Here is a 24304-nt window from a genome sequence, read left to right on the forward strand (position 1 = left end):
TTAAAAATCTTTAAATAGCCGTGCATTCAGATAATGAAAGGTCAATCTTCATATGTTATCTGTATTTTTATATTGTAATATATTTTATAGTGATGGGTATTAATGGGACTTGCTTCAGAATGTTTTTTCCAACAAGGTACGTAGGAAAACCAATAATACTCAGATTCCAGAAGAACTCAGTAAAAATGGATAATAATCGGAAACAATATGTGAAGTTAAATAGTTTGGTATTTTATTTATTTTGACAGCAAATAAAACAGTACAGCGCTGCAGAAGAATCTTTGAAACTTTATTCCCCGGGAAAAACTAATATAGAACGAGAGCCATATGCTTAGGATTTATTAAACATGCCATTCATTTCAGCGAAGCATTTGTTTTAGATGGGATGCAGTACAGAGTGAAAATAACAAGCCAATAAGAACGATCAAGTAGAAATAAAAGTAAAAATATTAATTGCAGAAAGGATCTATAAGCACCTTGTCTTAGTGTCTGTGTTTAATGTTTTTTATTGTTGTAGGTACGAGGTTCATAGACTGATTAAGAAATGATGGAGCTTCATGGTTACCGTTTTAAATAAACGGTATATTATCTCTATACCATCATGGCATTAGCAACAGAAGCAGTGTAGTCAGGTAATAATGATTATTAACTTTTAGAAAGTTTTCAAACTATTTCTATCAACATATTTAATCTTAGTATTAAAGTAGGAATGATCACAGTTTTATTCAAGTCTAATTTAAAATATAAAATTGATCAACTATACGGAGATGTAGTTCATAACCCAATACGACTTTAGCTAGATTTCAGATTATTTTACACACACAAGTTCGGACGCAAAAGGATTCCCTAAAACTGGAAAGAAAATTGATTAGATGCGCATGATTTCTCAGTTTGTCTAAGCTAGGCTGCATTTGTACGTTTACAGATTTTCAAGAACTGTTAAATTCTCATTGAAATTCAACGTCCACTAGAGGGCAGTAGTAACCATGTATTCCATCTGCTGCCAGGATTGTGCCAGCTGTAGACTGTGCTGTGACAGGGATGTATTTATTTTCCCACAGTGGGGTTGAAGAGGCAGTGTCACTGTTAGGAGTAGAAGGTCAGCACGTTCTTGTGGTTTCCTCTGATCAGCACGACAGGAGGAAGGTTCTTCGTGAGAATGTCCAGCCAGGCCATGTACAGGTGATTGGACACAGCCCCTTTTCTGGCAATGGGCAAGCTCCTGCACAGCACAAGAACGTCGAGAGAATCTTTTTGTTTATTTTGTCATCTTTCTTTTAAAATCTTTTAAATGATTTTTTTTGTAGGCTTATTTTTGAAAGTGCTGAAAAAGATTATGGCCTTTACAACAGAATTGTTTAACAAAGGTGTAAAGACCAGCTTCCCTCCACACACACACCTGTACACACTAATAATAATAATAATAATAATAATAATAATAATAATAATAATAATAATAATAATTGTTTACACTTATATAGCGCTTTTCTGGACACTCCACTCAAAGCACTTTACAGGTAATGGGGACTCCCCACCACCACCACCAATGTGCAGCCCCACCTGGATGATGCAACGGCAGCCATAGTGCGCCAGAACGCTCATCACACATCAGCTATCAGTGGGGAGGAGAGCAGAGTAATGAAGCCAATTCACAGATGGGGATTATTAGGAGGCCATGATTGACAAGGGCCAATGGGAAATTTTGGCCAGGACGCCGGGTTACACCCCTACTCTTTTCGAGAAACACACTGGGATTTTTAATGACCATGAGTCAGGACCTCGGTTTTACGTCTCATCCGAAGGACGGCGCCTGTTTACAGCATAGTGTCCCCGTCACTATCCTGGGGCATTAGGACCCACATAGACTGCAGGGTGAGCGCCCCCTGCTGGCCCCACTAACACCTCTTCCAGCAGCAACCTTAGTTTTTCCCAGGAGGTCTCCTATCCAGGTACTGACCAGGCTCACACCTGCTATTAACTGCCTTATGAGCAGCAGGTATGCCCTCCGGCAGGAACTGTACTTACAGAATAATAAGATTAGCCGCCCTCGAGTTCTCCTGCAGCAGTTCATTGAGACGAACCTGTCGATATGTCTGTGTAGAAGAAGGAAGGTAAACCATCAGTTTCTGTGCATAAGAACTCCAGGCCATACCTCCGGTGTCTCTCCCGGAATCCTACCTTTTCTTTGAACAATTCCAGCTCTGAATCAGTGATTTTCCAAGGGCTTTCCTTTCTCAGCGTGTCAGCGGTCGCACCGTCTTTGGAGCATTCATGCAGACGGTACGGTTCGATGGTTTCCTCAAAAGATTTCCAGCTGTAGAAGTAAATCACATAGAAGCTGATTTCATACCTGATCTGAACCTGCAGATAGTTCACTTTTTCTTATTGATTGATTTTGAAATCATCTTCTAACAATTGTAAATTTTAAAAGGATGTTAGACACATCCAGCAATAGACACACCTGTATTCCTTTATTTTTACCTTTCACTATATTAAGGTGCATCCGTTAAAGCAGAAGTAAAACTTAGTGAAAGACAAATGCAAATAAATTATCCCAATCTTTTCCATTTGCTAAATTAACATAATCTGCACAAGCAGTTCGCTTTCATACATTCATTGAAAGGATTCTTCACTGAAGAAGCCAAAGGAAGAAATCAGAGGTGAAACTCAAAGAAAAACACTTTTCTTTATACACAAATGATTACTGAGACAGCAAGGGTCTGGTTTCATTCAGTTCTTCATTTCTTACCTCTCCTTGTTTGGGCTGGTGTTGATGTCAGGAACAATGTGGATGTCAGCAAATTTGATTCTGAATTTGCTCAGGAGCGAGGCAATCCTTAATTAAAATATGTACATATTAGTTTTTTTTTATATATGATTTTTAATATTCACATTACACTCCACATTGTGAAGGTCTGAGAGGGTTTTCAAAATCTTCTCTAATCATTAGGAGCTCCATCATGCACTCAGACAGACTACAAATTGAAAATATCCAAGACCCAGGATTGGCTATTCTGACAAGAATTCACCAACAATAATCTGGAAAATCATCCCAGAAGCCACAGAGAAGTAACTGAGTAACATCTAAAGGTCTGCAGGATGCTGCTAATGCCAGCATACATTCTTCAACCATCAGGGAAAGACTGAAATCTGATCCTGTTCATGGGAGGAGAGCAACAAAGAAACTACTGATCTCTTAAAAGAATATTGGCACCCATCTTGCCACCTGGACAACCCATAAGACTACTGGAAGAATGTTCTCTGGCCAGATGAGTGAAACATTTAAATTTACGGCCACCATGAGAAATATTTTGTGTGGCGAAAGCCAAACACTGCCTTCCAACATAAGAACCAATACCAATTGCTGCCTCAGGACCCAGGCGGCCTGCCATCATTGATGGACCGAAGAATTCACTTTTCTACCAGCAAAGTCTGGAGGAGAATTTTAGGTCATCCATTTATCTGCTGAACCTGAGCAAAAGTGGGACACGCAGCAAGACAATGATCCTAAACCTATAAGCAGATCTACAAGAGAATGGTTGAATGAAGTCCATTTTAAGTTTTGGGCCTGAATCAGGACTGCAGGGAAACCCTCAGATATCATAGACTTGAAGCAGTTCTGTAAGGAAGAATAGACTGGATTCCTAAAAGCTGATGTGAAGGATGGCCAAACGGTCACAGGAAACTTGTGGTTTAAGTCATTGCTGCTCAAAGAGGTGCCACCAGTTACTGAATCTACAGGATCACATTCTTTTTCTCACAAAGATGTTTACTTTTGGATCATTCTGTTAATTAAATAATCCAAATATATCCTATATGTCTGTAGGGAGCTCCTACAGCCCTAAGCCCTAAGGACAGATTGTTGTTCTCTTCAGCCAGGTGCGATGCTCTAATAACACTATTTTATTTATTTTACTTTAGGGGGACCTGTACCTTTTAGGGGGGAATTCTGATTTAGGAGGCGTACAATCTCAGATAGTAATCTTGTGCTGATAGTATCCCACAGATAATAGCTTTAAGCCATTGGCTCCACAGCCAAGCACAGACAAACAGATAGTTGAACTTGCAGTTCCTCTCGTACTGAGCTGGATTACTGTTACAACATCGCATGCCTATGTGAATAGAGAAACTATTCAAATCATGGCTCCTCTCTGCAAAGGGTTTGACTGGATTACTGAAATGGTTTCTGCTAGGAATCCCTAGGCGGCACTGTGCACTTCTCTCAGGGCATCCCAAAGGCCACACGCACACACATTGCCCATTCCTGGCTGAACTATCGTATAACTTTCACGAGTATCTTTTATTTATTTTCTTGCCCTTACGCTGCTTTGTCTTGGTCGATACTGTTGGCCTTTCCGCCGATGAAGACCCTCATTTTGCAGTCCTTCCACTTCTTTCGGGTTGTCAGGATATAGGGGATCAAGAGAGTCAGCCCTGGAACAGGGAGAATGTTCACACTGACTACCTGATTAAAGTCAAGAGAGCTCTGCCTGGATATTTCTTTCAAGCAGATATAATTCAAGGAATTATATTGTATAAGGAATCTTGCTGAAGAGGCATTTGGGAAAAACCTTGTAATTTAAGAAGTCAGTTTCTTTGACTAGAAAGTAATTTGTATATGTCTATAGACAGTCTTATGTTCATTATATCACCAGTGATGGATCTTCTTGTGTATGTGTACACAGTGTAATCCACAAAGCATTTTAGTAATCAGACAATTTATTATGACAGTACATTTGGCTGAGCTATCTACAGAATTAAAGTCCCCACAGCCGGGTCTCTTTTTGCAAAGGAAAAAGCTCTGCAAGTCAATCAGTAGGTAGATATTTGACTATCACAGCCCAGTAAGCATGAACAGCACTGTTACAAATTGTTTAGTGTATTATTTCTGTGATCATTCAAAATGTTGACTCTAAACATTTTTTTATGTCTGAGTGTCTGTTTGCAGACACCTACACCTACAAGTTTTTTAATTCTGCATTAGACGTAAACTGGCTGCGTGTTAGTTTGCAGAAACAGCAGTAATATCAGGAATTCTGCATAGTGCAGAAAATCTCATCAAGAGCATTGCAAATACTAAACCATTACTGTTTTTTTTTAACCAAAACCATTTTTTAATTCTTGGTATCATGACAGCATGTGACTATTAGAACTGCACGAGCGGGTCAGCTCTTACTGTACCTCCATCGTCGAAGAGCCACCACACATCGATGGTACCTTTGCCCTGCTTCTTTTTGAACTGAGCACTGGCTTCCACTAGCCTCTGGTTAAATTCAACCCCACGCATTGATTGGTCCAGGTTAACTGAGCTTGCTGGAATTTAAACAGAAAATATCCTAAATTTGCTCTCCTGGAGCCAGAATTATGCAGTCAAATCCTTAGTGCTTGACATGTTGCAAGATAACATGTATTTATCGGTTTTCTGATAGACTTTGTAAATATCCTGTGCCTTATCAGGTTACTGAAAGTACAGATGAAAAATGACCATGATGGCTCTATGTGCAATCCTGCTGTATTTGTTGCTATGGCCCACGGTTTCAGTCAAATATACCCCATACTTGTCATTCCAAGTCTCATCACATTATATTTCTCATTATAAAGCATATGTTTATTTTTTGTAATAAAAACAAATATGTAAAATATACATATATTTAGATCTTACTTTTTACATCTTTCTGAAAATGAATGATTTCACATTATTGTGCATTAAATTTATAAGTAATAGGTAAATAGGTAAATTTGATAAATGGACAAACTGTAGCAATAATTTAACTGTGTGCAGGCTGCATCTCAAGCACCTCAGACAATGCAACCTGCACAGCCCGGGCAAGTGTTAAATCCAGGCCTAAAGCTCTGTCTGTTGTGGTAGGGAGTTTGAACACTGGGAATGATATCATGGAGAATCCTCCCTTATGAGAGTTGTTGCATATAAAAAGAATCTTTCCTTCACAAGGCAGCTGTTGTTGGAAAAGAAAGCAAAATGAGAGAAATAGCTGCATTGGAACAAATAATTTGCAGAAAACAACATTAATTCTATCATTAGAGCTCTCCATCAACCCTGAATTGGATGAAGCAGTTAAAAATGGATTGATGGATAGGCTTTTCAGGGTTTGTAGCCATGTAATGAGATGTATACAATTTTAAAAAGGTAATAAACGTAACCTTCAATTTAATGAAGTGTTGCAACGATAATATTCTAAATTCTCAATATTCTACTGTTCTCATTTGTCAGACATGTTGGTATCATTATTTTTATTTTTTAGTTGCTTTCCAGACCATTTCCAGGGTGATTTACTACATAGACAATTTATGTTAATTGGAATCGGATGTGGGCTACAATAGGGAGCCAGTGCAGGGACTGCAGTAATAAAGCAGCCTGAGCTGGGTTCTGGATTATGGATTGGCTGAAGAAGGAGGTTACTGCAGCATTGCCAGGGAGTTTAGTCCACATGAAGTTCCAGTACTGTGGGCGGGAGAGCACCAGGGCCTGTACTGGGAGGTGTGTCGGACAGTTGCTAAGGAGGGGGATTCCATGGGTGTCACTGAAGAAGAAGAGGCAGGAGCATGCCTGGGATTCAGTGTGGAGAGGGAGGCAGGAGGCGGGGGAGAGAGTGGTGGTGGAGGCGGGGGAGAGAGTGGTGGTGGAGTCAAAAGGAAAGGACATGAAGAGGAAGGTACTGCATAAAGGAGATCAGATTTCGAGGGGCTGAGTTTAAGATGACAGGAGCACATCTGTGAGGGAAGATGAGAGACAGGGAAAGGAGGTCTCAAGGGTGTTTTTTTAAGAGAAATGTAATACAGGTTTAAAAACAGAGGGAAACAGGTCAGAGATCAGAGTGGTGTTAAGAAACAAATATAGGCAAATAAATCAGGGGCAGCAGACTGGAAGAGGTGTGTGTGGTTGAATGTAAGGAATGGGCTTATGGCCCTGGAGGACACAGGTGATGTCTGCCACATAACAACCTGTCTGGTCACATAAGGGCTACTGTATTCTTCAGACCCTCACTGAGCAGGAGAAGCAAGATAAGAGCAATATTAACAGAGGCGAATGGACAGCTCTCACACCAGGGAGTCTTTTGAAAAGACCATGGCGAACCTGGCATTAGAGCACAAACACTAAGAGAAAATACTTCCCTAAAAGTGACCAGTGAACCTGTGAAATAGCACACATCACTCAGATAAAAAACCAACTCATGTTAAAGAAAAGGCCTTCATTTGCACTCCCATATGAATTGATAGCAGCTTCAGCTCTTGTTAACAGATCAAATAGTATTTGACTGAGAATACAAACAATTGCCATCCAGTGGTGCTGAAGTTAAATTAAGCTGTCTATGAAACTGCAGCCTATATTGTTGCCACTAGAAGAACTGATTGAAAATTGGTTTGCGATTGGAAAAGAAAAATACACACGTGCTGAATTAACGTACCTTTTGTTGCCGGTTTTGACATTTTAAACTTATTTGCTTTCTTGAAGAACCCCCGTATTCCACCTCCTCCTTCTTGCAGCTCCTCGTTCCTAATGGCCGTCTCGAGCGCCTGCCGTTCAATCTCCAGCCTTTCAATTTCCTCTGCGGGTTCAGGTGAAAGGACAGTGTTTTCACAAATGAAACCCATATAAATCACAATGCACCACAAAGTACAATTTTATATAACCGGAAAAGAATGAAATATCTGCTAACTAAATTAAACGCAGAGACCCCCCATTGAGGACTGGTTAAGAAGACAAACATTAACCATCCTGAGATTTTGAAACAGTATATTTAAAAGGTCTCTGTTGAAAATGCAAGGAGTTTGCTTTTCCCCAAGTCCCTTTGTCTATTTTAATGTATATAATGTAAGTAAAGGGATCTGGTTATTTCTTTGTTTATTTCCCTACTAGAGATTTCAGGAGACATCCCTGACTTGGATTCTTGCTTTTTCTCATTTTCAAATCCCGAACAGTACTTTCATTCTCCAAAAGATTGCATTTCTCATCTGGGAAGCTTAACTATAATCTTACTACACTGCAAACCTTTTTGGAAAAGGGGATCATCAATTAGACAAAGACTTGGGCTTGTGTCCAGGGTAATTCAGACAAATCACTGTTGTCCCTTTCATTTAAATTGGAAAATGTCAGGCTCCAAGCATCTGCTGTGAATGCAGATCCTGAGGGAAATGCCTGCTTTCATATTTATGATCTATCTGAAGTAAGTTTCAGAATATAGAAAAGTACACACAAATATGGAAATTTAGACCTGCTAGGGTATCTGATCTGTAAACAGAAACATTTTAAAAACCTGAAAATGTCTCTGTCCTCTAGTGATATTTCCCAGCCAGTATTTCCAACAGAAGGCCCCTATTTTATACCAGCAGCCATATCACCCTGCCAATCACAATTGACAACCCTGAAGATCAGCAGGTGTGGACCTGGCCAGTACCTGGATGGGAGATCTCCTGGGAAAGCTAAGGTTGCTGCTGGAATAGGTGTTAGTGGGGCCAGCAGGGGGTGCTCACCTTGCTGTGTGGGTCCTTATTATGCCCCAGTGATGGGGAGACTATATTGTAAAAAGGTGCAATCCTTTGACTGAGACATAAAACTGAGGTCCTGACTCTCATTAAAAGTCCCTGGGCCTTTCTTGAAAAGAGTAGAGGTGTTTACCCAGGTGATCTAGCCAATATTCCCCTGTCCTTTACCAATCGTGGCTTCATCTATGAATTGGCTTCATTACTCTGCTCTCCTCCCCACTGATAGCTGATGTATGGGGAGCATACTGGCACATTATGGCTGCCGTCGCATCATCCAGGTGGATGCTGCACATTGGTGGTGGTGGAGGGGAGTCCTCGTTACCTGTAAAGTGCTTTGAGTGGAGTGTCCAGAAAAGCACTATATAAGTGTAAGGATTATAATTATTATTACCTTGAACCTGTAGAATGTGTGAGATGTCTAAGCCTTGGCTAATCCTCACAATCACTACCCCATATTCAAAGTCAAAGGCATCACTGCAGAAAAAAAAACAACAATAAGCAGAATTAGAAGAAAAGCCTTCATTAAGCCTGACCCCCCATATATTGAAGTGTCTGGGTAAAGAGGAACTTACTGAAGCACACCAACATAGCTTTGAACATCTGTATGGGATACTTGTCGCCAGTCTCTCTTAAATCCGATCACCAAGGTGTTGGGTTTCATACGACCAAGACCTGAAGCCTAATTAGCAACACTTCATTAAAAACAGTCAGTCAATTAGTTTTCAGTTCTGCTGTGGTCAGTGCACAGGCAAGAGAGCTGTGAAAACTTGACTTTAATCCTGAGCTGTTAAACATGCAGCACCTCCAGTCTGTTTGTTTGCAGGGCTTCATTACAGGCAACACCTTACTAATTCAATTCAACTTGGTATTTAGTTAATCAATAATCTGCTAGATGTAGCAAAACAACAAAATGGCCGCAAAGTAAATTGGGAGGCTGAGACGTGTATAAGGTACAAAAATAGGTACATTTCAGAACTTTTGATTTTTTTGGTTAATTTTATGATTAACAAGGTAAGAGTAAGGTTAAATTAGTTTATTACACACTTTGGTCTTTTGTATTTGTTTTTCTGACAGCACTACTCTATCATGGATTTGTCATGGCAAAGGTGATTTGCGTCAGTTAAACAGAATAAATATGTGAGCGAAAGAGAGCCTCTTTCTGAGCAGTCTCTTTCCAAGCCAGCCTGTTCAAGGTTTACCTGTAGGAGGCTGCGGACTCCTTCACGGAAGGTGTCACTGGCCACAGCTGCGTAGAAGGCTTTCCTCTTGTTCTTATTCAGCCACGCCTGGTTCTTCTCCATACACCTGTTTATCTCCTTAACCATCAGCTTCCGTGGCCCCTAGGGAAAGAGCAGTCATTGGCAGCAATTTCAGAAGAATGTTCCTCCGTTTTATAATTTGCCATCTTACTACAGCAAGTCCAGTTTCTATTATGACAACCCACGGAATAGATTGAATTGTTCCGAAACATCATATCATTAGGTTTCAAATACTTTTTCTTTGAAAAGAAGGTTTCCTTGCTAAACACTTATTCATCTATCCATTTCCTAACTGCTTCTTCCAAGAAAGGGTCACAGGGGGAAGCCAGAGCTTCACCCAGCAAGCGACAGGTCCAAGGCAGGGTACACCCTGGACAAGGCAACAGTCCATTGTAGGACAGACACAAACACTCAAGGGCCAAATTTCAATAGAGATAGCATCACATGTCTGGAATTGAACCCAGGACCCCAATGCTAAGAGACAGCAATGCTAACCACTGTGTCATCATGCCACCCTAAACATTTATTAATCCAATATTTTCATAACACCCTTTTCTAAGAGCTCTGAAAATGTTCTTAGTTTCACTCACACCCCCTTTGTATGAGGAAAGAAGAAAGTATTGAATTGGCAAAATAGGACAGCCAGAAATTCTCCATCTTTGACTTTGGGTGTTCTTCTTGTATTCTTCAAACTATTGTTGCTGTGTATTTCAGGCAATACTGTTAAGAATATGTGTCATAAAGCACACTTACAGCAAACACTTGGCTGGTAAGGCAGAGCCCATAATTCTTGGTGAATGAATGCGCTAGATCAAGAAGTGCAGGTCTTGTCATTGGAGCTGCTGTCAATACTATACACTGCGGTCTGAAAGCAAGAATGGAAAACAGAGCTACTAAATGTTATGTAGATCTTTAAAAACATTAACCAACAGTAAGTCCTGGGACCTTCTGAAATTCCTCAAGTTTCAGTTTCCTGAGTAACTCGCTGTCTTAACCAATATTCTCTTTTTGTTTTATTACAGATCTAGTCTTTCCCCCACTTTGTGATGTGGATTTGAACCTCAGCTGTTGGCATTACTGTAAATGACAGGCCATTCTGTAAGGACCTACCTGAAGTTCTTCACATGCTCATCTATTCCGGCTAATACAAGCGCGTCATTCAGGGCGTTAACAAATGTTACAGCCTGGGTAGAGGAGCCCCAGTTCACCTCTGGTGAAAAAGAAAGGAAGATACAGTAGCTGATTCCTCAATGTGAATCAATTTGCAATTAATTAAAAAGTAATTATGAACTTGCTATATTACAGGAATTACCTGAATATCCATCCATCTATTTCCTAACTGCCTTATCCAATACAGTGTCACAGGGAGCTGAAGCCTATCATGGTAAGCAATAGGTGTAAGGTGGGATACACCTGGATGGGATGCCAGTGCATCACAGGGCGTATGCAGACACATGCACACACTCACACCAGGGTCAGTTTTTCCAGCAATCAATTAACCAACAAGTATGTCTTTGGACAGTGGAAGGAAGATTGAGCACCTGGCGGAAACTCATACAAATACATGTAAACTCCACACAGATAGAACTCCAGGTCCAGGATTGAACCCAGCACTACAAGGCAGTATTGCTAATTGCTAATTGCTAATTGCTAATGATCGTGCCACTGTGTGCCCCTATGTATTAATATGGCAAACATATTTACTGAAAATGCATTGATATATGTGTTATACTATAGATGCAAAACTTTTAAATCTATGATCAAATTCAGAATTAATTGCCTTGAGGACAAAACAGTTAAAAATATCTCACCTCATATTTCATATGTAAAGGGCAGAAGATGTATTGTCCCTATACCATAAAATCCTTGTTCATTAATCACATCTTATAGAGGTTTTATAAAATGGGCAAGCTTGCATAGAACTTTCTCTGAAGAGTCTTCTACTCCACAAGCTTGTGATTTAAAAAGGCACTGGGGCTTTACCTGGCTTCTTTACGGTGACGTAAATGTACAGGAAGAGCTCGATGGCGTATGTGATCAGTGCAGCCCACCAGTTGATGACAAACATCACACCACAGCACAGCACTGCTCCGAACAGAGACACCCACATGTTGTAGTATTTATAAGCAGGCCTCCATCCTGTGGAATGGAGGCAATGAAATACCATCAAGCAACTTGGTTTAATTGAAAATGTATGGAAATTCTACCTATACCCTATACTATTTGTGTTCCGGTATGAGTTGTCAAAGAAAGTTTCTAAAACGCTGTGCTACCTTCTAGCACTATGATCAAAGTATAAGAAAAATGGAAACAAGAAATGGTTTTAACCGTTAACAAAAGGATTTGTTATTAGGACAGTGTGTACCATAAATACGGTGCTTCATTCAATTAAAGAAGAATGCATATGTTTACTTTAATTGTGCCTGGATACAAGGTGTTGCTACACCTTGGTAGATATGGTAGCTGTTACAACAACAGGACACAGCCTGCTGACTTTCTGGTCTCATGAGTAAATATGAGTCCATTCTAAATCTGTTGAGAAGGATAAAAAAATTAAAAAGGAGACTAAAATAAGAAAACATATTACCTGGTGATTTTGCATAGGAGGCATGGAAACAGGAGAAGTTGATAAGGGCATATGAAGCCAGGAAAAAGTTGGAAATGACAGGTGCAATGGTGTTCAGTTCCGCTGGAAAAAACAATGAAAAACATCACGATGGTTCTGACCATTTTTTATTATATTATGATAAATTCATGTTGCGCTGCTCAACTTCCTTCAAGAGGTTTTCAAGAGCAATCTATTTAATTGTCTGGTTATATTGGTCAGATTTTCAATATTGGCAGGTAGAGCACACAGCGAGGACAGTGCTATTGAAAGCATACCTATCAGGATAAATGCAACTGCGATGATGAAGGTGAGGACGTATCCTCGGATCGGCTCATTGTTTTTCCCATGACCTTTGGCAAAGAAGTACAGAGCTTTGTAGATGTTGTCTTTGCAAAGTGCCTGTTTTTGGAACAGAAACGCAAGAGATTTGGATTTATGTTGTCATGCATGTATTATAAACATATATTCTTTATAACAAACCTCGAAAATGCTACAATATGTTTAATATATTTTTTCTAAAATGAGCTGTTGTTGTTGTTAATAACAGTAGTATAATATGTTTTTCTGACCTTTATTATATTACTGAGTTCCAAGAATTAATTCAGACATTTTCTGATCTAACAATAGAATAGATTTTTGGATGTACAATAGATCCTGTTTTCAAGTTAGAATTGTTAATACAGTACTGGGAAGCTGGAAACGTAATTTCTGTTATTTTTTCCCATTGCAGTGTCTGACTCACCTGAAAAACCTTAGGTGCACTGACGAGTGAGGCCAGAGCAGAGGACAGAGTAGCTGAAAATATCCCTGCAGTTATCAGAGGGCCGAATCCTGAGACCATTGTCATCACCTGCAGAGAGCCCGAAACAGATCAGGTGAACAGGAACCACCTTACTAAGTATTCCGAATAGTGTGCTTTAAACATCAGACATTAAGATCAAGGGAAGGCACTATTATTAAAATAAATGTAAAAATGTTATTAGATTTCAAGGGTGGCATGGTGACGCAGTGGTTAGCATTGCTGCCTTGATGAATTAAATTCCTGGGATACTGTCTTTCGTGGAGTTTGTACTGTATGTGCTCGCCATGTTTACTTGGGTTTCCTCCTGGTGCTCTGTTTTCCTCCTACAGTCCAAAGTCATACTAAAAGGTTCATTGGCCTCTGGGAAAATTGGCCCCGGTGTGAGTGGGCGTGTGTCTGGGCCTCTGCCCTGTGATGGACTGGTGTCCCGTCCAGCTCCCCCGCACCCTTGAATTGGATAGAGCAGTTAGAGGAAACAACGATTTTGTGTTTTGGGAACTTGAAAACATCGTCTGAGAGGGGATAGCTGAGGGAAATGGTGTTTCACTTATTGTATGTGAAATCCAAAGTACCGTTGCAGAGGCCTGCGTACCTGGAAGTTATTCATCAGGCCGAATGAGCAGTGCTGGGTCCTACAGGAAGAGAAGTCATAGCCCAGGTAGCAGGCAGCTGAGCCGTTGCAGCTGGTACCAGCTGCGACTGTGTGGTTCACGTTTCCTGTTGCGTCTCGCACAACCGTGGAAGCTGCCACAAACGACAAAGTCAGAGCTAAGTAGAAAAAACGCATGTTGGTGTACTGATCACTGGGATCCTATTTGACGTGACCTCCTGCCCAGAATGCACTGCTGCTTTCTTTGTATCACACTGGTGGCTGTCATAACTCTGCTGCCCAGAGCAATGAGCTCAGAATCGTCTTCGACGAGACTCACGGGCACAGGCATCTCTTTGAAGTTTTAAGAGCTGTTTTAATTCTTGGCCCAGTTGTGTGTTTGTTGCTGCATTGAGTCTGACAGTGGAAGAGAAGATGAAGTGATTGAGGGGGAGGGGTTGAGAGTGAGGTCAGGTCTGAAGTGTAAATTAGCTGATCAATCTTTATATTCCAGCACGCTGTCTGGCGGCTTCATCAGCTGCAGGGATGCGTGTCTGTAAATGTGCTGTTGTCTCAGTTCTGATTTTATGACTGTGACTGTATCAGCTGCTAGAGATTTATGTTGACTCTTGAAAATGCACAGCTGGCTTTTGCCTTTCAAGGTGTGTCATTGATTTTGGAGAGGAATCCAGCAGCAAAGTACTGAGATTCAGGAGGCACCAGGCCAGCTTTTTGATGGAACTGCCTTTTTTGTGTGTCTTGGTGTTTATTGATTCCTAACCGTACCTTTGTATTTTAGGCCCTTTATGAAGATCTTACAATGGTGTAATAAATGTTCTCTGATCAATTTGTCCAGACAGTAAAGGAAAATTCGTTTTTTTTTAAGAAAAGCATATATAGTTTTCTACCGCAGTGTCTGCCAGACTTCAAAATGTTGCAGGGGACATTAAAAATTATCAAAACATAAACAACATTTCTGTATAATTTTTATTATGTTCATAGCATTTGATTTGCATCCTAAATTCTCTTAGTGAAATTAAGGCTGGACAAAAGGAATGGGCACAATTTCGTTTGACCAATTATTTAAATTAGTACTGTAGCTAACAGTATAATTAATGTAGATTGGAATATTTTCAAGTAAATTATTTTTTACCACAAGAACAGTTTTACAATGAGTCTTTATATAAATCACAAGAACAGAGCTTTTTTTTGCAATTAAATTATTTGTGAACAGAAATTATCTAAGCTATCTGCGTATCAGATAGCAATCCGTTTTTAATTGTTCTGGGTTCTTGATTTCATTAGTATGAAATGTTTTGTGATATTGTTAGTGTCAGACAAATATTTTCCATAGGTTGTTTTAAATGTATTGGCACTTTGGCTCCCAAGACTACAGCTATGATGGTATATTCCAATTAATGTGTACTTACCTACACAGACTGCAACACCCAGATAGGTAACAGTTGTTATGAATATAGCAAGCATGGTGCCTTTGGGAATTGCTGCTTGTGGGTCCTTAAATGAACAATACACAGTTTATTACAATCCAATTATATGGACAAACATCTAATCATCTCAAAAAGAAAAAAACAGTGTTTTGATAATTCATGTCCTGCAGCTGTTTCTTCCTTCCTTTCTTTGTTTTAAAGCTGCAAGATTAAATGAAAAGACAGAAACCAAAAAGCACCTGTAGCTGAAGGAACTGCACACTGCAGAAGCTTACCATTAAATCTCCTGAGATGTTGGCACCAGCTAGAATCCCTGTAGCTGCAGGGAAAAAGATGGCAAAGACAGAGAAGAACCCTTCTCCATCTTGAAAGTCTGGGCCAAAGTTCTCAGCAAATATAGATGCTGAAAGAAAACCGTTTGCAGAAATTCAGAAGTGTGGACACCCTACCTCTCTGAGCAGACACAAAAACAAAATTCCTGAATGGGTTTGTGCACAAAATTATCAGCTGTTCAGTAACAACACATTGCTTATTTTAGTTTAGAAATAGTAATTTAATTTATAGGAAGCACAGTTAATTCTGCTTGATATTCTCTTTTGCAGGGCCAGTGTCAAAACAGTTTATGTTTCTACTGTCTGAGCTGTTGAGGGGATTTTAGTGATCAGAATCCCTAGATGTGAAGGAGCTTACTGTAGTGGTATTTTAAGTTATTTTTCTTGGATATCTGAACCCAGCACCTGTGTCCTGGAAATGATCACTTCCTTTCAGTGCTTGGTGAAACTCAGTGAAACTACAGTATAATAACTCAGGTGCCATTGTCTGTAATCAATTGCAAAACCTAGAGTACATTAATCTTTCTTTTCATTGTCCTGAGATTCTTCATTGCATTCCCAGTTCTTAAAGATTAGCTACTCTAAGTCACAATTATGTCAGCACAGTTGAAGATACTGTATATACATTTTATTATTTGATTCTTTAAGACAGCAGTGGAATCAGAAATCACCACATTTTTTGGAACACGAAATGCTTGCTACACTGCAAAATAATCATTCAAATGCACAGAATACAGCACCAAATGCACCTAAATATAATAAGCACATATCTGTAATAGAAATCTCCTAATCATACACACCTTGATAATTAAAAAAGCCCTGTGCTCTTTTATCGTTGTTGGATGGGATGACTGTTCCGATGAGGAAGTTAGCAATAGCCAGCAGCAAAATGATCAGCAGTAGGACCTGGGCCTGGAATTTAAAACACAACACTTAAGCTATCCTTCTTGTGCATTACTGAACAAGGGAACAAAAGACATAAGAGCAGGCTCTTAAAAGTGAAAGCTAATCATTAATTTATTTGGTTAACACTTATAACCAAAGTGATTTCTATTTATACAGTTGCATCTGTGAGTGGGACTGAAGACCCTTGCTCAAGGATACAACAGCAGTGTCCCACCTGGGATCTGAACCCACAGCCTTCTGAGTGATAACATTTAATCCACTAGGGTCTCAAACCCCAGTCTTTGTACCTTTAATCTATTGGAAGGCCACAATGAAGAGTCCAGATTCTAATTCCTAATGGGCAGGTGGACGTGCCAGCTGGCTCAGTATCAACCAGACACTTTGAGATAGGATAGGATTTTCACTTAGTCTCTACAGTTCAGCATTTTAAACTTTTTAGCTGTTTTTAGTGAACCCAGGCCAGAATGTCCGCATCTCTAAGTACCATTAAATGTTTGGAAAAAGTGAATCCACACACATCTGAGAGAAAAGAAAACTTTCCAATCAGTAGCCCTTAAAAAAGTTTACCTTAGTAGACTTACCATAGGATTTCCCTACTTTGCCACAGTTTACTGTGATTTGATCATGGATTTTCTGTGGTTTCCTATGGGTTCAGATTGTACCTTCACCATAGTACCATAGTACCATGTACCATAGTCAACTTGGTATTCCCACAATGCAGTGCTGTAAAGCACGGTGAAAGCAACTGTGTAAATCCTGTGGTAAATTTACCTAAGTAAACTTTCATAATGGATGCTCCGAGGCAAACGGAGGATGAGAAGTAAATGTCAAGAAGTAAAAAGAGGGTAAAACTGAAAGTCTAGGGTACATGAACAAGTCACAGAACTCAGAAGAGATCGTACAGCTCCTAATGGGCATATATTCAAACACATTAATTGTTTGGAAATTCCAACAAGAGGTAAAAATATAAAAGTGGTTACTACATTATAATAAAGATTGACTGTGAATCAAGTAATGAAAAGCAAGTTTATAACAATTTCTGTTTACCTTTGCTTCCCACTCCATCCCAGCCACAGAAATTCCCAGAAGCAAAACCACCGTAATGCATCCAACGATCCGGATATCATTAACTGGGTCGACCATTATTGCATTGTTGTCCTGCAGAGCACCACAACATGACAAGAGAATGAGCAGCATTATAGTGCTGAATGGCTAAGAATGTCTCACCTGTAAGATCTCACTTCATTTCAAGATTATGCATTATAAAGACAATGCAGGCACCTTTCCCTTGTTGCTTTCACTATCTATTCTGATTAAACCTTTCTTAAATTACACAACATGTTTCAGCTCTGTTCATCGAAGCAGTTCAGTGAACACTACATGCATTAACCCCTGCTCTTTGTTCAGGTCACTTTTCACATAAGACAACTTTGCAGGCTTTGAAGATGATAAGCGATTTAAAAGGCATGAGACCTACCTTAAGAAGATCCACCACTGTCTCAGAAAACCCCACAACATACATGGCTACAGCTACAGCGTTGGCAAAGGCAAAAATCAGGCCAATTGACCCACCGAACTCTGGCCCCAGACTCCGGGAAATCAGGTAATAAGCACCACCTGGAACACAAAGGGCATGTCTAGTGTTTAGTTGAACTGAAAAACACATCAAATAAAAATAAAAGAAGTCCAGAAACTCTTTAACTGGGGAATCCTGTGTTGATGGATATTCAACAACTGTGATGTTTCCCACATTACTGATTTACAAACAGGAAACATAACAAAGATTTTCAAATGCTAGATTATACTGGAAAACCTTGCTTTGTGGAAAAGCTAAAAATAGACTCAAATGCTTGAAAACAGGGAAACAAGGTGAAGTGTACTCCATGCCAGTTCACATTAGTTCAGTATATGGATCATCTCAAACTCTGTGGTCACTGGGGAGCCTGTTAAGAAATCTCCTGGAAATAGTAAAATTCTGTTCTGCATTAAAATTGTTGAAAACAAGTGTTTTGTTATACCTTTGTGCTTCATATGCTCCATGTGCTATTGCTTATGTTTTGGTGATGCTGTAATTCATTTCAAATGATCTGGGAAGATTTTTTTCTTTTTCTTTATTAGATGCTTGACACACAGTTTTGTCAATCAGTCTCCACTATTCACAGTGTTGCTGTCTTTCCATTTTTATTGACCACAGTGTGTTGTAACTTTAATAGACTTATTGGGTATTTGTATATAATTAGATATAGTTTGATGTATGCAGAGTATATACAGTACAGTACTTCTTCTTCAACTGTACTGTATATACAGTTGAGCAGTGAGAATTTAAGAGATGCGTTACCTCCTCTGACAACACCATTGGTACAAATTGCAGACATGGAAATCCCTGTCAGGGTTGTAACAACAACACTCAGGCAAATAACCACAATACCAAGACCTGCAAAAGTAAAACATATATATATATAAGTTTTTAAACTCTTTACTCCTAAACAGTGCCCACACATTCAATTGGACTAACATCATTTACACTGAAATGCACCGTTAAGTAGGCTTTTGCAGAGCTGAATTTTCATTAGGACTAAAGTCTCAAATGATGTCTGGCTCTATACTGATACTGTTGTTATACATTTGAAAAGACAAATTACGAATTAGCTACATTTATTACAGAAGTCTGAGAGCAAGAGATAACCCTTTGCCATGCACAGCTAAGTATAAATACAGGTATACAGGTAGTACAATTGTTTTCCCCAAAGTTCATGTCTTTCTGCCCCATTACTGCCTTGCAACTGCTTGGTGATTCCAGCTGAAGGGGGTTTCAGTGTCCTCATCCTTATAGCCAGGCAACTGTTCCCTCAGCCAAGAGGATTACAGCTAAATCTTTGTCTCACTTTTCTGTTAAAATACCTTATTTTCCAAATCTGTCATTACTGATGTATTTCACTTGAATTTTGCTTAGTCTCAGTGATATTAGTTGCAGTGACATTATGCGCTATTGTTTGTTAATCTGATATCTAATAAGTGGTTAAGAAACGAAGTGGAAAATATCACAAATGCAAAAATGGTTCGATTTAGACACCTTTTCTTAGTACATAAAACTCAAATGAGTTCATGCTAAAGTCATTTTCTATTGCCTTGAGCCACCAATCACACCTAAAAAGCAAAGCAATACTTCTTTGAAACTTCAATGACTCACAAACAGCCCATTTGGAGGCCTAATTGTGGTTAGAGACCTGGAGCAATAGCTGTGCAATACAGAAATTCAAAGTTTCCAATTCTGTCCTGAACCCACAGGCATGTTCACAGTCATTAGGTATGCATCATAAAAAGGTTTAGTGCCAGTTTGTCAGGCACAGAACTTGTGCCGAATTAAGAACATGCATAAATAATCTACAGCTTTTCAAAGCCCACATGCATCAGTTATGATATCAACAATAGTGTCATGATAGTTTCCCACCTACAATGGTTTAGATTAATAATATATTTGTCTTGCTGTCCTCATTGTTTCTGTGTTTATTTGGAAGTTCTTTAAATTTTCTTTTTAAGGTGAAGGGCAAAGGGAACACTTAATAATTAGTTGGATTTGAATATTTTCTAGCTGGAGCTCGGGATATCCTAGCCATTCTTTTCTAGGACTCTGTAGTTTTCTGCTGTTTCATTCTCTCTAAATTATGGAAAGAATTGATTCACCTTTACTTCTCAGCACCCTAATCTCTCTCACAAAAACTTGAGCATTAAGTGCATTAGCTCAAATCTGTTGTCTGAAAATCTAATAAGAAAAGATATATCAGTGCCTTAAAAATAAATTCCCTTACAAATTCTGCCTGCTGCAAATCACATTTTTTTTTATCATACACAGCATTAAGGGTGTACAGTGTGAAAGAAAAGAAGACATTAAGTTTCTTTACCTCATATGACGGATCAAAATGCCTTAATTAAAAAAAGAGACACAAATGTAAACTACAAAGGCAAATTATTGTTTAATCACCTACCTATACCAGCTTGACCGAAAACCCAGGAGAGTCGAATGAAAAGCATCACCCCCCAGATGTTTAACATGCATCTTACCTAAACAGACAAAAGTAGCACAAGACACACAAGTAATGTTAAAAATAATATGGAGGGTTGGAAGATTCAAGCTGTAGGAAGAAAGAAAAACTACAGAGACAATGGTAATAGTATTGCAAGCAACTGCTCAGACACCTAGAAATAATTCTTTACCAACTGCAGACATGGCCATGCACTTCAGGGACAACATTCTCTGTTGATCTGATCCAAAAGCCTGCTTAGAGTTAACATGTCCAAGTAAGACTCCTTGTATTTTCCATCTCTGATCTAAAAGGCAGGGGAAGCACAGTGGGGCAGTGGTTGCCATTGCTGAGTAACAGGGCTGGGGACTTAGGTTCAGTTTGGATCTGGGGTGCGGTCTACATGGAGTTTGGATGTTCTCCTCGTGTTCCTGTGGGTTTCCTCTGGGTGCTCCTGTTTCCTATCACACTCCTAAGACATACTAGGCCAGGGGTGCCCAACCAGTCGATCGACCGCAAGAATGTTTGGCAAAAAATAAATGGGGCTATTTGACTATTTACTTTTTCCGATGGCCTAAAAATTCATCCAGAAATGTGCATGTAATGTCATACATTTTACTGCCCTTGTGTGTTTTTAACCCTTGTTGAATGGGTTGTAAAACTTTCTTCCCTGAGTGCTGGCTGACACAGAAAAAAAGGATACAGGGAACCCATAAATAGAGTGTTGTGTGTGCTACCCAAGAACGTTCTCTTGGTTATTGCTGGACGAACCCCACATTCACCACAGTGCGTACTGGAGCAGACTGGCTGTGACAAATTTGCCAAGAGTTTGATAAGTTTGAATGGCTATTTGATACTTGTAGTATTTGAGCGGAAATGATGAAGCAAAGAGACCGAAAACGTACTATTACCACAAGGAATGGGAGCATGATTATTTTTTTGTACTCTCGCGTTCAAATATGCAATGCCAATGTCTACGCAAAAAAGGGACTCACCAACACGCCCTTGATCCAGCCAAACTTTACAAATCCTGATTGGTTCTGATCTGTGATTCCTTCCTCTTCATCTGTGGGTGACCCATCCCCAGCTGCTGCCCCTGCTCCTGGTCCAACGGCTTCTAGATTCTGCAGCGACAAAAGGTGTGAAAATAATGACTATGCAAATTGCAGAAGGTTCATACAGTGTTTATATATATAATCTCTTTAATCAAAGCATTGAAAAATGAAATAATATCATGAGAAGCTCTGTTTCATGAATGGAGTGTAGAGTAGGTTTGATTGAATAGATCTAAATTGGACATGAAAAGTAAACCTCTAAAAATTAGGAACTTAACCATCAGGCCAAGAGGGGATCATCCCAGTGGAGCATTTTATTTATAATGGGCATTCGGAAATACTGAAAAACCTGGTTCGGGGTTGTCTCTTATCTCGTGGTGGAAACAAAAGGAAAGTTAGGAGAATAAACTGAATTTCAGTGAGGAAGACAGCTACTGAATTACTGCAAAGGAACAGGTAACGGGTTTATTCCATGCTGAAAAGAAAGGAAACCAACGTTTTGGCTGTGGAGCCTTCTTCATGTGTGAATTACTGGGCAGCAAATGAGCTGAGACCCCTTGGGCCTTCGAGTCATCTACTGTCTATCCTTTCTGAATTATTGCAGGTTTTCACACCCTATTTGCATAAATTACTCCATTAAGAAAAAGAAAAGAGTCAATGAACTTGCTGAAAGGAATGATTATACCTGTACTAAGTGCTTCTCTAAATCTAGACACATTAGTATTGCAAGGAAATCAGAGCTTATTGATCTGTTCTTATAAGACTGCACACCACAACTCATTTGAGAGTATCATGTTCAATTTATGAGACTAGGAGTCATTGAAAAAGTTTTCTTACATGGCACAATTCTGCATTAAAGTATTAAATGTTTTGACGTTAATAAGTTTTCTTAATATTTTATTATTATTCCAGTGATAAAAGGGAAGCTGTAAGGGAATTTCGGAAGTTATTTTTTAAGATCATCTTATTCTAGTGCCACAAATGTCTAATAGCTAAGAGGGTAATTAGATAATTTCATATCTAGTTTTATTTCCTACCTTTTTTATAATTGATATGCACTTAAAATTAAGTAGTAAAGCCGTTTCTGCTCTGAGAAATAGACAAACTATTCTCTGTTGCAAAAGGACAGGGACAGTGGCATTGTTATACTGTTTAAGGGTTTACTAAGAAAATATGTGGTACAACAAGTCTGCTGGGCATAATTAATAACAACTGCTTCATTCTGAACATATTGCAACATTTGGCTTTGTAGTCAACTTTCTAGGCTCCCGGTCTTTCAAAAACTCAGGACTTTTCTTCAGTGTTTTGGTTGGTAAATTAATGAAAGCTTATGCTTACACATGATTTATAAAACATAACATAAACTTCAATTACAGCAACAGGAGAAATTAAAAGTACACATTTTGACCTAGTTTCTTTCTGCTGGAATAGAAAGGTCTAGTGCAATGTAGATGTAATGGTTTAGAGGATGTCTATCCCCCTAGTGAAAATTTAATGATGTTTTTTTAAATCAAATGGTATTACTAAAAAGGAAAACAATCACCTGCATTTGGAGATTTTATTTTATCAAGTTACAAGTTGTGCATCTAGGCTAAAATTGTGTGTTGCAGAAATACCTGTTCAGGAGAAAAGCTCTGTGTCTTAGAGAAAGTCTGTGAAGGGCAGGGTTCCTTGCCATATTTTCTGTTACCATATCTATAATGCGCGTTTACTTTGCTTTACCAAGGCTTCCTCTATGCTGCTTTATCATACCTCCCTATATTTTACCATGCATTTACCAGTTGCGTTCTTGGTATGTTTCTCAGTATGTACTCACCTTCTTGAACTCCTCGTGCAGCTCTTCCAGGGAGGGCCTGCTGATTTTCACTCCACTAACGCTGCCCGTGTTGCGATAGAACTCAATCCTGGGCACTGGGTCCATGGTGTTGTGCCCAAATGTTTGCTGATAGTAGGCAGGGGAGTGGCTGTCATATGGCTGGAAGCCCCCATCTGCAGACTTCACCTCCCCATTGTGGGAAACATGGCTGTACAAGGCTCTGTCCCCGTTTCTGAAACTTCTTCTGCACTCATTTCCACCTGTGAAGGATGTTTCTTCATAATGTGGAGGCTCGTCTTCATTCACCGTGTAAACTGCACTTGAGTTTAGATTGTCCTGCACTCTCTTCACCTGAAAACGTGTCGGGCTCTGTCTTTGACCATCCAGAGTTGAGCTATAATCTTCCATTGATGGACCCTGATGATTTCTTTGTTTAGAATATTGAACACTAGAGGAGAACTCGTTTAACGGTCCTAATGAACAACTTCAAGGTGTAATATAATTAAAGTTGACCCCTCAGATTGGAATTCATTTGAATCGTGCCACCTTTGTTTTATTCTTATTTTTTAATTGGACAGTTGACTGCGATGAACTGGTGTCCTGTCCAGGGTGTATCCTGCCTTGTGCCCGTTGCTTGGTGGGATAGGCTCCTGTTCCCCTGCGACCCTGAATTGGATGAAATGTTTAGAGAATGGATGGATAGAATTTCTTGTTGCCTGTCTCCTAAACTGCTTTAATGTGCAATTCTTGGGCTCAGCTGAATATGCTATTGAGTAGAACTCACCAGCTCTATTTATACCATCCATGTGTCAGGACAAAAGATTTTTAAGAAGCCCATTGGCTCAATCTTTCATTACAAAAGTCAGACATGGTTTGGCCAGAGTAACCAAGCTGCATTAAAAGGGGCATTTAGGGGTTGCTTAATGATTAACGAAATCATAAATACCAAGGAAAAACTAGCA

General features: G+C 39.4%; 1 protein-coding gene across 1 annotated transcript; it reads right to left on the reverse strand.

The window, feature by feature from the left end:
* Positions 1–210: 210 nt before the first annotated feature.
* On the reverse strand, positions 211–24094 carry slc12a1 (solute carrier family 12 member 1). Its single transcript, XM_088640849.1, has 26 exons — positions 23343–24094; positions 21467–21595; positions 20436–20511; positions 18788–18883; positions 17927–18066; positions 17497–17607; positions 16344–16455; positions 15487–15614; positions 15194–15278; positions 13767–13918; positions 13115–13222; positions 12648–12771; positions 12352–12453; positions 11748–11903; positions 10875–10974; positions 10518–10629; positions 9705–9845; positions 9078–9184; positions 8897–8979; positions 7428–7568; positions 5182–5313; positions 4323–4434; positions 2750–2836; positions 2179–2314; positions 2026–2093; positions 211–1222 (listed from the first exon to the last, which is right to left on the reverse strand). The coding sequence occupies exons 1-26, from the start codon at positions 23748–23750 to the stop codon at positions 1087–1089; spliced, it is 3282 nt and encodes a 1093-aa protein (XP_088496975.1). The 5' UTR covers positions 23751–24094; the 3' UTR covers positions 211–1086.
* Between the last annotated feature and the right edge of the window lie 210 nt (positions 24095–24304).

Source organism: Lepisosteus platostomus, chromosome 7 (genome assembly GCF_059453375.1).
Source record: "Lepisosteus platostomus isolate fLepPlt1 chromosome 7, fLepPlt1.hap1, whole genome shotgun sequence".
NCBI lineage: Eukaryota > Metazoa > Chordata > Actinopteri > Semionotiformes > Lepisosteidae > Lepisosteus > Lepisosteus platostomus.